Source organism: Pinus tabuliformis, chromosome X (assembly GCF_031772625.1).
Source record: "Pinus tabuliformis cultivar Carrire ecotype Pingquan chromosome X, CPIR1, whole genome shotgun sequence".
Taxonomy (NCBI): domain Eukaryota; kingdom Viridiplantae; phylum Streptophyta; class Pinopsida; order Pinales; family Pinaceae; genus Pinus; species Pinus tabuliformis.
In genome coordinates, this window is record NC_142308.1 from 780,591,578 (window position 1) to 780,607,701 (window position 16,124).

At 39.1% G+C, this 16,124-nt stretch overlaps 1 protein-coding gene across 4 annotated transcripts in view; it reads left to right on the forward strand.

Annotated features, from left to right (window-relative positions):
• Window positions 1-16,124, forward strand: part of LOC149142182 (forkhead-associated domain-containing protein / FHA domain-containing protein) — a 500,049-nt gene that overhangs the window by 220,888 nt on the left and 263,037 nt on the right. For 2 of the 4 annotated variants that reach the window (XM_089446328.1, XM_089446332.1), the window contains 3 exons: window positions 5,693-5,990; window positions 6,245-6,453; window positions 6,616-6,729. In XM_089446328.1, coding sequence (XP_089302454.1) covers window positions 5,693-5,990; window positions 6,245-6,453; window positions 6,616-6,729 — 621 coding nt within the window. The remainder of the gene's footprint in view (window positions 1-5,692; window positions 5,991-6,244; window positions 6,454-6,615; window positions 6,730-16,124) is intronic. The other 2 variants (XM_089446329.1, XM_089446331.1) reach the window with 2 other exon arrangements.

Genomic DNA, 16,124 nt, shown 5'->3' on the forward strand with positions numbered 1-16,124 from the left:
ATGTGGTTGGCTTTTCCCCCTTGTGGGGTTTTGCCCTGGTCTCTGACCTAAATTCTGGTGTCTCTATTGTGCATGCTTTTCTTTTACTGTTCCTTTATTGTTTCGTTGCATTATTGATGTTATTGTTCTCTCTACATAATTGCTAAGGATGAAATGATATTATGGGATGAATGTTATATGAAAATGTTGAAAAGTATAAAATTGCAATTATCTTCAGCAAAGAACAATCTACTCCAAAAAAATTAACAAAGTGAAGATATCCCTTAGGAGGGGCCTACAAAGACCTTGATTGGTCAAGAAATTCTATGTAATACGACCATTATGGGAGAGTTTTATATTTGATGGTCGTACTTCATGGACTTTGGAATTTATTAAAATTTAAGTGTTCTTGTTATCTAATAAAGTCATGATTTGAATTAGGTCGTTCTATGTAGGTGAGACTCGGGGAATATATAGTATATATAGTAGAAATTAGACACACAATAATATATAAATCAGCTTTGGTAGAAAACTCTTACAAAACCAAGCAAACCATTAATTTTGACAAAGTCAAGGTTTTGGCCAAAACTAGATAGCGAGATCTTAGAGATTGAAAAGTGACCTAGAAACCTTAATATAAAGGATGGGTTTAGGCTTAGCTGATCTTGGAAAGCTGTTATATATCTTCTTTAGAATAAAATGAATCACAATAACATTAACATGTGTAATTCCTACGTTAAATATTAAGTTACCTCTTTTCTCTTAAGTTTGTTATCATTTTTCTCGTGTGGTTTTTCCCTTAAGCTAGACCTTTTCATTTTTGCTTCATTATTTATTCAATTTTTTTAACACTCTACTACTACCCTTTTTCCAACATTAGCACCACATCCTTTTTCATAGAAGACTATAAAATAATATTCATAAGAACCTTTAACTTCATTAATACCCTTAAAGGCTTAATACTAGTGTAAAAAAATTTCGTGGTGTTACGAATAAATATATATAAATGATATAAATATAAATAATGAGGATAATTGTAATAACGATTAGTTAATTAGCAAGGTTGCACGAAACGGGGAAACGGGTACGAGTTTCCGAAACGGGAACCGATACGAAACGCGACCTCCCCAAATTTTGGAAACGGGGAAACACGAATATATATATATATATATATATATATATATAGATATATATTAGGACATTTAAGAAATATGTGCAATCATAAAGCATATATGATACATTCTAATTTATTACATTATGATAAAATTGTCAATTGTCAATGCATAAACTATAAGTCTCTAAATTTACATCACATTTACTCATGAATGTTCACATAATCAAAATAGAAATATCCAAAATCAGCCACGAGAAATTTCTAATTTCTTGTCTCGTGCTTGATTGGGAGTCTCCTCCTACATAGTCGAACGACGTTAGTGCTCTTGATTAAATACAAGTTTCATACCCTAGTACCCAACATGCTCTTCATTATTGGGAGTCTCCCCTGCATAGAGGGCTTGGTTCTCTTGATTAAATACAAGTTCCATACCCTAGTACATGATAAAATCCAATGGAAACATTGCAATCCCTCCAATCTTGAAATCCTGAAAAACAGATAAGTCTGCTAGATTTTGAGTGAGATCTAAAATTCTACTTTCTCCATATGAAATCTAATGAGGGCGAAACCACTCTCAGACATCCTGAGTCATTTCATGGTAATGTTAAGAATTTAACATTACCATGAACTGCATATCAACACTAGGGCAAAAGTTCACTTTTATAACTTTAGACAGGCATCATGAGCAACTAGAAGTCACTAGGATAACCTGAAAATAAATTAGAAAACAAATTAATTTAAAAAAAAAAGAAAAAAAAAAGAAAACACAAGTAAAAAGCTGAAACGTGAGTTGTACGGTCTTGAAACGCATTTCAGGCCGTACTGGCCACGTTTCAGTTTCGTGAAACGTGGCAGTACAGCCTGAAACGCGTTTCAGGGCCGCACCATACACTTTTCAGCGTTTCGTACCCGTTTCTGTACGGAAACGCCCCCTTGCCCTACGTTTCCTACAACATAGTTAATTAGTAATTAATACTGAAGAGGCATATCTAAATGGGACATGACCTTCCATGAAGAGGCACTGCCTAGTATATAAGCAGACCCCTCACTCTCATTTGTATCATCATTCTCATTCATACCTTTTAATATATATTCTTGTATCCTAAATGGAGATCTACATATTCCAAGTCTTCTGGAGTATTTAACTTGAAGAACGAGATTTGTTCACTTCATTTGATATCAGTGCAGTTCAATCCTCTGACTGCTCCACTGCTGCACAGAGCCAAGCTCTCCAATCCAGTCCCTTGGCCATCAAATTCGTCAACCTTGTTGCAGTTGGAGTGTTTCGCTACAAGCTTTTGGAGGGTCTCCATTTCGCTATTACACCTTTGGCCAATAAAAAGGAAAAAAGAAGAAAAGAGATAAAAAAAGAAAAGAAAAAAGTGGATATATATATATATATATATATATATATATATATATTCATTAAAAAAAAAAGAATTAATTAATTAAAAAAATTCAAAAATTCAAAAAAATCAAATTAAAAGAAAATATAAAAAATGATTAAAAAAATACATATATAGAAAGGAAAACTACATGACAAAAAAAAAATGTATATAAAAATTATATATAAAAAAATAACAATAGCACCTACAAGAGCTTCCGTTTGACGCCGACATACCAAGGCCACCATCGACGAGCCATCGACCAACCGCAACAGAATCTGCTGACGCAACCGCTATATCCTATTGCCACTCCTCGACTGAGACCTTTGCCGCCTCCATCATTCGCCAACCACCTCTTCTCCACCTTCCCACTGCCGCACGACTACACCTTCGTTGTTTAAAAAAAGAAAAGAAAAAAATAACCATAAAAGGATTAAGGAGCAACTGCGAAATCGTGAAGGAATCAAGCTTTATTGTTGTGCAGCTTGAACTCGTGCAAGGACAACTAAACTCGCACACATTTCTAGATCTATATAAACTCGTTTCCATCAAGCGAAGGGCGTTGACCATTGTGATTGTGGTATTAATACTTGCAAACTAGAGAAGTGAGTTGACCACAACTTTAGCGATTTTTTGCAACCATTTACAAACGCCACTTTGGGTCGTCATCGTAGTTGCAGGCCACAGTTGCCAATGCTGTCCATACAAATCCCAAATAGCCCAAATTAAATTAAATAAAAAACTGCAATTCATTTTCCTTCTCTGTACATCGGTCCAGATTTTTTGTTTCATTCCAATTCGTACAGTTTTTGGTAGTCGCCTAGTGAAGTCAAAAGTTGTGACTCATATACGTACTAGTGTGACTTTTTATCAAATACGTACAAACGATTTTTTATCAAAGCAAAACATAATTTCATATAATTATAGGGTTAAGAGACAAACATGAGTTATATATAATCTAAAAATAAATACAAAGAAAATATAAGATATTCAAGTAGATAAAGGGTGATATTAAAAAGGTCAAGACACAAAGGTGCCAAGGTTTTAAGAATTTTTGAATATTTTTATCAAATTATTATATATATAAAAGAGTGAAAAAAGAAGTTAAAGTGAAAAAGTGATATATTATAGCACTGAAAAAGGGTTACCCTTAAAGCCCTAAGCTCATTTTGAAAAAACAAAAGAGAAGAAAACAAGAAAAAATAAAAAAATGGAAACCAAGAGTAGTGAAAGATTTCCTAGAACTTTTAGTAAATGTGTTAGTACACTATTTAAAATCAAAGGATCACTCGCAGGAAGAGATATTATAATCTCTATCAGTCCTACTGAAGATAGTAATTATGTTAGTACTAAATGTGCTAACCAACTAGTAATTCCTGAATCGAATATAATCAAAACAAATTTTGTTGACGCAAGTGACAAACAATATGACAAACAATCTACAACTAAATATTGGGGATTATACTTTTACCTCACAATTCACTGTGAAAACCTTATTTTTTGACGATAGTAACATTGTTTTGGGCTGACCTTGGATGGAAACTCTAGGGTCCTTTATTATAAATACGAAAAAAAGTTTTTAACATTTTCCTACAGGGAGAAGAAAATAACACTCCAAGGTGTTACATTAAAGCCAAATTCAATAACACCAGAAGACACAAGATATTTCAAAAATAATTTTTCAAGAAGGTAAAAAAGTTCTACAAAATATGCAAAGTGAAGTCGACAAGATCATTGCTGAAAAAAATGAAGAAGTTTCTCGGCTTAAAGACCATAGTGAAAAATTATTGACACAAATTAAGAAGCTTAAGAAGGACAAGAAGTCATTGGAAAATAAGGTGCAACAGTTTATCGAGAAGGAAGCATCGAATGTAGAAGTCCAAGTGGAAGAGAAAGTAACAGATACTGATCCAGTGAATGTCACAACTCAAGAAGAAGACAAGCAAGCTGAAGAAAATACAAACTTAGATGTTGCAGTTCAGACGATGAACATCCCAAGTGAAGGTTCTGTAACCAGCTCGACGACATCGGAACCTGAAGTAAATCAGAATCTCACAACACACATGATAAGGGAAACTAAAAGAAGTCTTTATCTACATCCAAATCACAAGAACAAACATCTCAATCAATCTATGAATCTGTGTCACTCAGAACATAAACAACAAACTTATGTTCCGAAGAATACTGAAGTGCGCACAACTCAGTCTAGTGATAACAATTCATCACAAGTTTCTGATCACCGCAAGGTTCCACAAAGATTGATCTGGGATGGTCCAATCCCTTCTCTGTGCGACAAATTTATATGTCACTCCAAGGAACATATCAACTTGTATCAACAAAGATGACTGTCCTGAGACGAGAAGACGTTCATAGCAGAAAAAGAGATCAAGCCCTTTCATCAACAAGCTTTGAGGACAAAGCTTTTTTGAGGAGGAAGGCAATGTTACAAATAAATATATATAAATGATATAAATATAAATAATGAGGATAATTGTAATAATGATTAGTTAATTAGTAATTAATACTAAAGAGACATGTTTAAATGGGACATGACTTTCCATGAAGAGGCACTGCCTAGTATATAAGCAGGCCCCTCACTCTCATTTGTATCATCATTCTCATTCATACATTTTAATATATATTCTTGTATCCTAATGGAGATCTACATATTCCAAGTCTTCTGGAGTATTTAACTTGAAGAACGAACTTTGCTCACTTCACGTGGTTTAAAAAACAATTCTATGTCAGTCATAAAGAATCTTAATTTCTGTTTCTTGAACAAACAATTCGAATTATCTTTCAAAAATATACTTTAATATTAAAACATAAATTTTGTTCTTATTTGTATCATTATTCAAACCTTGAATCATTCTTCTCCTGTAGCATTTTTACTTTTCTTGTTGAACCTTCTTTCACTTCTCAAATCTCGAGTTATGTTCATCACTTGAACCAGCTGACGTTCTTTTCTCAAAAGCTTGTATTATATATACTTATACGATAAAATTCCTTAATTATTTGCTTAAACCTCTATTGATGAGTGATGGTGTGAGGACCAAGGATAAAACTTCAAATGCAGTGCAACCTTAAATGTGTTTTGTATTTGTCTAAGACCAGTGGAAGCTTACATTCTTTAATGTATTTTGTATTTGTCTAAGATCAGTGGAAGCTTACATTCTTCAAGAGATATATAAATTTACATGTCTCTGCAATGCAGGGTATATCCAAGTCCAATTCATCCAAGTCCTCAAATTGGAGATCTTCCAGTGCACAGTATCTTGGCATTGTACCAACTTCTGTTGTGGGATTAAGCCATCGATTTTGTTCTGCAGCTGACCCAAAGGGTGCAAGATTGAGGGCTCTTGCAAGGATACTCGGTGGTTCGAGGGGAGATATGGAAGGCTTAATACCAGTGTTGCTGAAACGGGCACGTAACATTTCTGCTGATCCAAATGCTGTGAGTGTCATTGTCTATGACATAAACAGCTCCTGTGAAGATTTATTCCCAGAACAAGGTTTTTCTTTATTTAATGCAAAACACTCTGGAGTTAGGTTTTTTTCTTCTTTTTACTGTCAGGAAGAGTAGATATTTTCACAAATCATGGGTAGGTTTCCTTTGTACTTAATTAATATTAGTCTAGTATTACCTTAATGAGTTTATCACTTTGTAAACTTCTGCCCTGAAATTTGATAAGTTCTATACAGTTTCAAGATTAGATTAAAGCCTGGTGAGAATCATGATTGTAAGGTTATGCTTAATACCATGCAGATCTTTTGACTAATTATAGTCCCACAAAATTCTTAGATACTGGTTATGTGCAACTTGGTTTTCTTCAAAAGGATGTTGCAGAATGGATTGCAACCTTATGGGATGCTGGGATTTTCTCCTTTTCTGCCTGTATCTTCCCTCAGGAGGCACTTGCAACTGCTTCAGGAGGAAGCAATAATAAAGTCCAGCTCATACTACATGTCTTTCAGGTTTGTTATGTTATACTTCTTGTTATTGTTATTGTGCTTTGCTTAGTGCCAGATTGTATCATGAACTGCTCATTATGCAGAAACATAAATGTTCTCTCTTCATAATGAAAATACATTTTTATTACTATTTTTCTGAAGCGTTTGGTTTCATATTGAATCCAGGGACAAAATTTTGCCCATCTTTCGGTAGCACCAATGTCCTATACACATTGTGTTTCCTTATGCAGTCTTCTTAGGTCTTTGCAGCGTCCTTCCGGACTTTGGCGCCTTCAAGAGGTATGCATGTGATGTAAATGCTGTAGGAATATGTCAAAATACATTTTCATGGGAAGATTGTTCATTCAGTTGTAGCTTCAACGTTGAAGCTAGGGTTCAAACCTCATAATGTGAGTGGAATAGGAGTATGATCTGAAGCCTGAGGAACATGTGGGAAGGTTTTTCGAGTTGGAAAAAAGGTTAAAAGACATCAATGTTGTGATCCAAATATTACCACAATTGTATAGACAATATAGAATAAGAATAGAAAGAATAAGAAAAGCCACACTTTGACAATGATAACAAGTGAATGAATAACATTTCTACTTTACAGATTATGCCTCAAATAAATCTTGATTATCCTGGAATCTAGATCTCCTTGGCATATATAGGAGACAAGGTACAATTACAAATAGTGAGCCAAACAATACTGACAACAATAATACAATAATAGCAATGTAATGGCCCTCTCCTTCAAACAAGTGTTGCCCTCAATGCTTGATTAGCTATGGATGTTTTTGTATGAGGAACTTATGCTACCAAGCTGCATCTTCTGTCTGCTGTTTGTTCCAATTAATTATGAATTCTATAATTTCTCTTAAACATGTTCTTCCATTTGTCAGCTTCTTCCACTTTTATTGCTCCTACCAAGATAGTCTTGTTCCTGTTAATTTTACTTGACCCTAACAACCTGGCCAATTACTACCTTGCAGATTTCTTGCACTAATACTAAATAAAAGACACGACTGGGATCTTAACATATTATAATAGTGGAAGCAAAAACAATATACCAACCTCAATCGCATGCACACAAGATTTCTTCCTAATCAATTCTTCATTCAAATAACTTTAGAACTTACAAGGGCTCCCTTCTCGGGATAATGGCCCACTGAGGAAAATATAAACAACAATAAACCTGGAATTTGATCTAGCTGTTCAAAGTTCAAACTGTTGATTTGTACCTTGATATGTTGGCTGATCTTGATCCTTCCTTGCCATCCCTTGCACTCTTCGTTGAACCCTACACACTTGAATGGAAGTCCTTCTCCACCCTATCACGGAGATCTCATTCTCATTGTGTCTTGTGCTCAAGACGTAGTTTCTCCCTTAACCTAGATTTCTTTTTATAAGTTTGAGCTATTGATCTAATCCACAACCCTAATCCCCATTGTGATTGATGATTGAGCTTAGATCTCAACATCACTTGAGATCAACGATTGAGATTCATCTAATTCACTAATGCAAAGAATCTTTGCATTTCATTAGATTAACTTCCTTTATCTTGTAAAAGTCAATTACCTTTAATAATTAAAGTAATTGCTAAGGTTAAGGATCAATTAGGCGACTCCAAATGTCTAGATATTTAGGCTTGTGAGGAATTACTTGCTCGAAATGCAAACATCAACACTCCCTCTCAAGGTTGCAGGGCAGTCCCACCCCCTAAAAAAATTTCGCTCCCTAGTTTTTTCATAAATTGTTTTTTGCAAACATGTTCCAAACTCAATTTTTTTCAAAGAAACAAGACTGTTTGAGTGGGGCAGCTTAATGATCAAGCCTATGGCCCTAGTATTGCTATGCAATTCATGGTAATGTTAAATTCTTAATGTAAAAGTGGCATTCTCTTTTATAGCTAAAAGAGAATGTCACTTTTACTTAATTTTTAACATTACCATGAAATGACTCGGGATGTTTGAGAATGGTTCCAACCTAGTTGGATTTCATATGGAGAAAGTACAATTTTAGACCTCACTCAAAATCCAGCAGACTTATTAGTTTTTCAGGATTTCAGGATTGGGGGATTGCAATGTTTCCATTGGATTTGTCATGTACTAGGACATGGAACTTGTATTTAATCAAGAACACCAATCCCTCTATGTACCTTGATGTTTGTGACATTGGTTGTTGAACTCCACTATCATGACCCTACTAAAAATGTACCCATCAGTTAAATAAAATCTTGACTTGACATGCTACATTTTTTCTATCTTATGTTAATGCTTAGAGGGTGGTATTAATGACCAAGATCCCAAGATAGGCAATGATTTTCATGATATGTAGGTATTTGTTGTAGCATGATTTTTTGGATGCTAGAGGCTATCTAGAGCCTGTTTGTTGATGTATTCTCGGTTCAAAGATGGATTGCACTGGATGTTATTTTGGTTATGTGAACCCTTACATACTATATAAATGAAAACTTGTAACTTGTGGACCTGTGGTTGATGAAGATTGTAACTACTAGATGATTGATGTTATATGGTTTAATCCATGTTTTTATGCTTTTTATAACTAATTCATCATTCTACATGCTTTTGTTGACATATATGCATCAAAATATATATTATATAAAATTCGCTTCCAACTTTGGAGCTTTTGAAAATGTCGCTTCCCGCTCCGGCTCCCTCCTTCCGCTCTCGCTCCCAAGCAACCTTGCTCCTTCTTAGTGAGGAAGGTACTTCCTAAAGAGCCACTTGAAATTGACTGCCCCTCCAGTCTTGGCACAATGTCCCATGCATCATATTTTGCCATGGATTTCCTCCAAATTATGCTTTTAACTTTCTTTTTAGCTGCATCCACTTCCGGGGCATCGTTCTAGGCTTGACCCAAATTGTGGACAAGAGGAGGGGGAGGCCAACTCCTTGTGGATCCAATGGACAAATGTGGACCCAAATGGGAAATACGTGGAAAGGGGTTATAATGGGTGGAGGGGAGTGATATATGTGATGTCGGGAAGTGGGACCACACAACAAAAATTTGGATTTCCCACGTAGTGCCACTCCTAAAGCTAGTAGCCAATAGAGGAGATCCCACAGGACTAGGATACAATACTAACCACCAAGTTGGACATGGGGACGAGTACAAATGAAGCCTATTCTTTCCTCCGAATCCCCCCACTAATCCATGTCAAAATCTGTCCATGATAAGTAAGCAAAAATACCCAATGACATAATGAAAAGCCATACCTTCGGGGTTGGAAGGACCACCTTCAAACACATGATCATTACAGATGGGCGAGGGCACATTATCGCTGGCTCAGGTGGTGGAGAATGGTGACACATCAAGCTATCTAGTGACTGCAAGGGGTTGTTGGCTGTCGGTTGAAGACAAAACTAGGAGAAAAATTTCCCCCATGGGGGTCACCCACTGGTGGTGGGTAATAGGGCACCAATCGGTTCTTTTTAAGGGCTGAGTTTGAGATCATCATTCCTCGACTGAGTACCAATTTTCCAAGCAAATCGACTGTGGGAGGGAACCATTCACAAGTTGAAACAAGGGTCTCAGGAAAACAGTATCACCATCGTCCAACAATCAACTTTAACTGTAGGAGCAAAGGCCGAGTCAGAACAAGTTTATTATTTTTGTAGTGATTGAATCCCTTTGATCACGGGCTAAGATTGTAACACCTTGAAGACCAATCTTAGCCTTTTATACGGGCCAAAATTATCCTATTGTTGAGGCCAAGCTAGGGAATTTGTAAGACCGAAGCTCGTGGGCTTCCTCAAGGCCAAATGCCATTTAATGTTTGGTGAATCGTTTAATTTTAAAACATAACTATGGAATAGGATCTGAGGTAGAATAGATCACTCCAAAGATCAATAGTCGCTGGACAAAATACTCAAGGACCGATTTATTAGATTGATCTTGAGCTCGCTGCTCTTGATTTTTAGTAGACTTGCTAAGTTGCAGTGTTTGGATGATATTTCCCATTACTTGGCAAGCCAAATAATACGTGGGATATAAACCGATCTGCCTAATCCTGAGATTTGATTCGTTGAGGGTCTGCTAAGGGTGTGTGCATTCCAAGTCAAAGGCCATGTGGATAATTATATGCTCTTGATACTTGACTGAATTTGCTGGTGCACAAGTCTTATGAGATTACCAATTTTTGAAATCCAGAGGTCAAATAAGGGATTGAGTTGCCTAGAATCACAATGGATCATTGAGTTGCATTGCTAGGGGAGTGATAGGGTGTGAAAATTCCAAATTGGAATCCTATTGCAGCAATTGAAAATTATTCTCCTAATTATTAATTTAATTTAACAATTTATTTACTGTTTGCTACAAAAAATACTGAATAAATCACACTGCAACCTACACAAATAAAACCGCGGAAGAATAAATGTTGGAAGAAATGCTAGCACACACACATAAAATAACACAATTATTTTTGGACAAAAGTCCCCGGAAAAGCCAAACTTGGGAAAACTGGTGCAACGAATAAGTGTTTTATAATTATGCAATAGTGAAATAATCTTACAACTGGGTGCCGATATTGGCAATCCTACAGAGAAATACTGGCGAAAACCTGGAGAGGAATTCCTAGCCCCACAGGCAATCTCCCAGCACAGCTTGTCTTCAGAATTTCGGCCTGTGTCAGGCTCTGCGCCGCTGGATGGACGTCTAGTCTTGGACTGTACTCTGATGAATCCTTTTGCCTTTTGCTAACCATATGGGATTCCTTCCCAGCCTCTGGAACTAAAAACATCAATCTCTCCCAGCAAATCGACTTTGCCTCTAGAGGCTACTGCGCTGCCCCTACGTCGGCCTCTCTGTGGCTCTCTTGCCTCTCTGCAAATGCACTCACCGGATTTGGAAACCTTCCTCTGACTTCACTGTCTTTGCCCCTCTCTCATTGCTTCGATCTCACTAGCTCTCTCTCCCGCAACTTACTGTTGCTACTCCGGAAATTGATCTGCTCATGAAATCGAACTACTCAAGTGTTTTCTCCAAGTGCCCATCGACTTCTTATAATCCTTTGTTTGGACTCCAATGACCAAGATTAAATCTTAATCGATGGCTAGGATCATCTTGAAGTCGATTTGCCTTGACTTAATTAATTATGATTAATTAACCATATTCCCTAAGTTTAGACTTAGGAAATATTTAAAAATTGGTTAATAATCTAATTAAGTCATTTCTAGGTGGAATTTCCAAAAATGATTTCTGGGTTTTGGAGATCTCATGTATTCTAGCCTCTCCACAAATTTTCAAGGCTAGAACACATCCGATGCTACAAAAACTAACAAAGAGGCAGACATAAATTCTCACTGTGCATTTTAGAACGATCTAGTGGAGGTCCTGACATGTGAGGTTAGGAATTGAGATTGTTAATTGAGTCAACTTTTGTTAATTTTAGATAATAGTTCTATGCTTTAGCGCAATTTACTTCAATGTTCCTTTAGCAGCCCAATAACAATTTCCAATTATAACTAGTAGCAATCACATTAACTTATTCACATTGACAATAAATGTAGATAGAACATAAAACATGTGCAAAAGACAAGCCAAGACAAGAGGACACAAGATTTGGCAAATGCCAGGGAAAAACCCCAATGTGGGGAAAACCCTTTGATCAAATCTTCTTATTATTATTCAGTAGTTCAACAGAGAGAGAGAGTACATAGATCAAATTCACTTGCCCAATACATGGTCAAAACAACCCTGTCAAAATCAACAGTCAACTGCAGCCCTAACCAGAAAGTCAACATTGGCCAAATCAACACCAAAACGTCCTCCAAGCAGCTTTGTCAACAATAGTCCAATTCGGCCTTCAAAGAGGGTCAAAGTCAACCCAAAACAGTTAAGTCAAAAGCAGTCAAAGGAGAGAGAAACATTGTTGTAATTTTTGCGCCCAAATCTGAAGTAAATGCTGAAGTCAACTTGCCCAAAACACCTCGGTATCTATGCCCAACAACTCGGCCTAGGAAAAATGAAAATTTTCCCTGAAAACCGAAGTAAAACTTGTTCAAATGAGCCCTAGTCAACGTTGGTCTGTTTCTATGAAATTCGGCTTGTCCTTGTCCTAAAATTTTTGGCCTCCTGCCACACATGTGAAGAAGAGAGAGAGATTGCCCAAGTTGTACGAACCAATCAAGAGAGGAGAGAGAGATGTATGTTGTGATGAGTGATGTCCAAATGAGGAGAGAGGTCACTCCTATTTATACAATTCATTGAGGGTGAGGAGATACATCCATTGGGCTTCTTGAGCCTACATTTGACTGAGGCCGACCTTGACAATTCGTAATATTCCTAATTAGCCATGGCTAATTGGAATATTCGATTTTGCTCAATTTTTCCTTCTATAGTTATTTACAAATAAAAAGGTGAGGAAAGGGGGACATAACTCACTTTTTGAATAAAGTCACTCCCTAGTAGCACAACGTTGTAACTTAAATGGGGGAGCCAAGGGGGCCAAAAGGACCACGTAGAGAAGGGGGCCCACGTAGACACTTGGAGGGACAACACAGATGGAGAGGAGCACGTGGCAAGAGAGAGGTTACGTTGGAGGAGGTGGGCCTTAGGGTTTTGAGAGAGGCCAACGCTATAAAGGAGAGAGGAGCCTCCTCATTTTGGTATTCGATTATGTTGCATTTGAGCTAGTCACTTCGACTTAGAGCACGTTGGCTGTTTAGCCTGTCTGCAACACTGTTTAGTGCATCAGGTGTCTCTGTTCGGAGATCTCACCCTTAGCCCCGGGGGACTTCGAGTGCCTGCTCGGGCAAGGTAGTTTCATCAGTCTTTTGCAGGAGGATCGATCTTTGGAGTTGGGGAGGAACTAAGCATTTTGATGACTGCACAGTCTTGAGAGAGGAGGATGCAGTCTCTTTTGGTAGGAGCTTCGGATTGGGTTTATGTGGAGGATTTGAGCTTGGAGATTGAGCAAGGGATCAACCCTTGCATACTGGAGGATTTTGGCAGAGTCTTGGGCAGAGTTTTGGAGGATTCTCTTTAGTGGTAGCGCAGAGCCTTGAGGGATAGCGTAGATCCTCAAAGAGGGTGATTTTCGGGGGTCAACTATTTTAGAAAAGATTTCTGGGCTTTTCTGGGTTTATTGAGCAGAGGCTAATTCCATAGTTTCAACGTTTTTTGAGGAGGGGAGCAGCACCAACGTCACTTGATTCCAACAGTAGTAGCAGCACAACAGTTCTCCGGCAGCTTGGACGCAGTTCAGAGAGAGGGCATTTCCTTACCATTCTGAGTGTATTTCTTCACTTGCCTTGTGCAAGTCAAGGTGCTATCTTTCTAATCACCTCTTCTACTCTATCCATTACTCAGTATAATAAAATGGCTTAGCATTTCTATCTGCATTTCTAGAGTATTTGCTTACATTCCATGTATACATTATTGTATGTTGCACTATTGTTATTTTTATCTCTTTGAGCTTCCCGGCTAGTATACCACTTGTGTGTTTTTCTCCTATACTCTTAGACAGAGTCTGGAAAGGGCCAGGTAGCCTCCAGATCTCGTCCTCTTTTCAGAGGCGACATATCTGGTAAACACCCTCCCAGTCCGTCTCTGGTTGGAGTTTGCTTGTGTTTGAGGGATATCCCTAAAAAGGGTTATTACAGTAGTATCAGAGCATAGATCTGGCTCAGCCTGTGGAGCTAGCAGTCTATGACACCGAGGGAGAAGCCCTACATCTGTTACAAAGGTAGGAAATACAAAGATATTGAGCGTAGGTTGGAGAACACCTACGGAGGGGGAGACTGTGTTCGGGTGGTGGACACAGAACAGGAGGACTATGGTGAACATAGAACCGGAGGAGCCTGTGGTGGATGCAGAGCTGGAGGATCTGATGGCAGATGACGGGAAGAGATTTGCGGACATGCTCCTCAAATCAGTGCAGGATCTGTCGAGACAGATCGAGGTGATGGGGCAGAGATTCACGGCGGTGGAGGCTAGACAGCCTGAGAACCCACGGGTTTTCTAGGTTGGTGAGGGATCGGGTACATCCCACCATTTCCTAGAGCAGGGTGCCACTCAGTGTGATACTACTTAGTAGATGGCCTCACATGCCCCTACACGCCCTACCATGCCCACTTTCCTAGGAGCAGACACAGGGGCTGGAGCCTAGCAGGAGGTAGAGCCCGGTCATATGGGCGATTATTTTGCAGAGTACCAAGCCTATGGGCAGGATTTCAGGGATGCTCTCTCATTCAGAGACTTTGTTCAGCTCCAGCGGGATAGTAGACCCCACGACCATCACAGAGGATACCGGCAGTATCATGATGGAGACACCCACCACACAGCTAGTAGATTCCACTTGCCTACGTTTGATGGTTCATCAAACAATTCGACAAAGTCTTGAGTGGAGAAACTGGACATCTATTTCCAGCTTAACTAGATGTCGGAGACAAAGGCCATCAAGGTGGCAACATTACATTTGGATGGTAAGGCCCAGGATTGGTGGTTCCATGGGATGGTTACACTCGGACACTCCACAGTGACGACATATGCCGAGTTCACCAGGAGATTGATAGAGAGGTTTGATTGGAGGGATCCGGAATAGCACTTTGTTGAGTTGATGAGGCTCAAACAAACCGGGAGCCCAGAGACCTACATTGCAGACTTCTTGAGGGTTTCAGTGATGGTGCCAGATCTATTTGCGGCACGGAGAATCTACATGTTCGTTGAGGGGTTAGCAGAGCCACTTCGGGGTCTAGTCAGATCCACTAGACCAGCCACACTCCAGGATGCTATTAGCAGGACCTGGGACTTACAGGATGCCTTACCTAGGACCCAGACACCTTACCTCCAGAGACAGGCTTTCCAGCCTAAGGGGAAGGATGTGAGGATTCCGCCTCCAAAGGAGAATCCATGACGAGCACGGATTGATGATGATGCCAGGAGGGCGCTGAAGAAGAAGCGATTGTGCTTTACCTGTCAGGACTCGTGGGTGCCGGGACATAGAGGTGCTGCTGGCAAAGCACACTTTATTGAGGTCTTCTTCGAGAGCAGCGGGAAAGAGGATGAGGAGGATGATGTGGAGGCAGGAGATAGTCATGCCGCACAGGATCCTTTTCCACCTCCACCAGCAGCAACAGGGGGTGCAACTTTTGCACCTACCGGAGGGGCCCTTGCAGCATTGCGAGGAGTTCCCAAGTATTTGACGCTGCGCGTACGGGGGACAGTACGTGGCCAATGAGTATCGGTTTTGGTTGACAGTGGGGCAACCCACAACTTCATCGATGTACAGATGGTTGAGCGGAGAGGTATATAGACAGAGAGCTTTGATGGATTTTCAGTTTTGGTCCCAGGAGATCAAACCATGGTGTGTGCTTGTTATGTCCCAGAGTTATCACTGACGATGGGCACCTACACACTGACTGACCACTTTTTCGTGGTCAACATTCCAGACACCAACATGATACTGGCTGTCATGACTCATGACAGATTGGAAGGCCCTAGAGATGGAGTGGGATGATGAGAAGATAGGGAGGCATGAGAAGATACAGGGATAGCACACATATCCGCCTCAGACTGTTTCGGCTCATCGGATGGAGGCAGTCTTCTGAAAGGGAGACGTAGAGTGGGTAGTGGAGCTGTGTGCATCAGAGGCAGGGACTACAGGGCAGACGATGCACCCAAAGATACAGTCCATCCTTGACCAGTATGCCACAGTGTTTGGGGAGATTCCG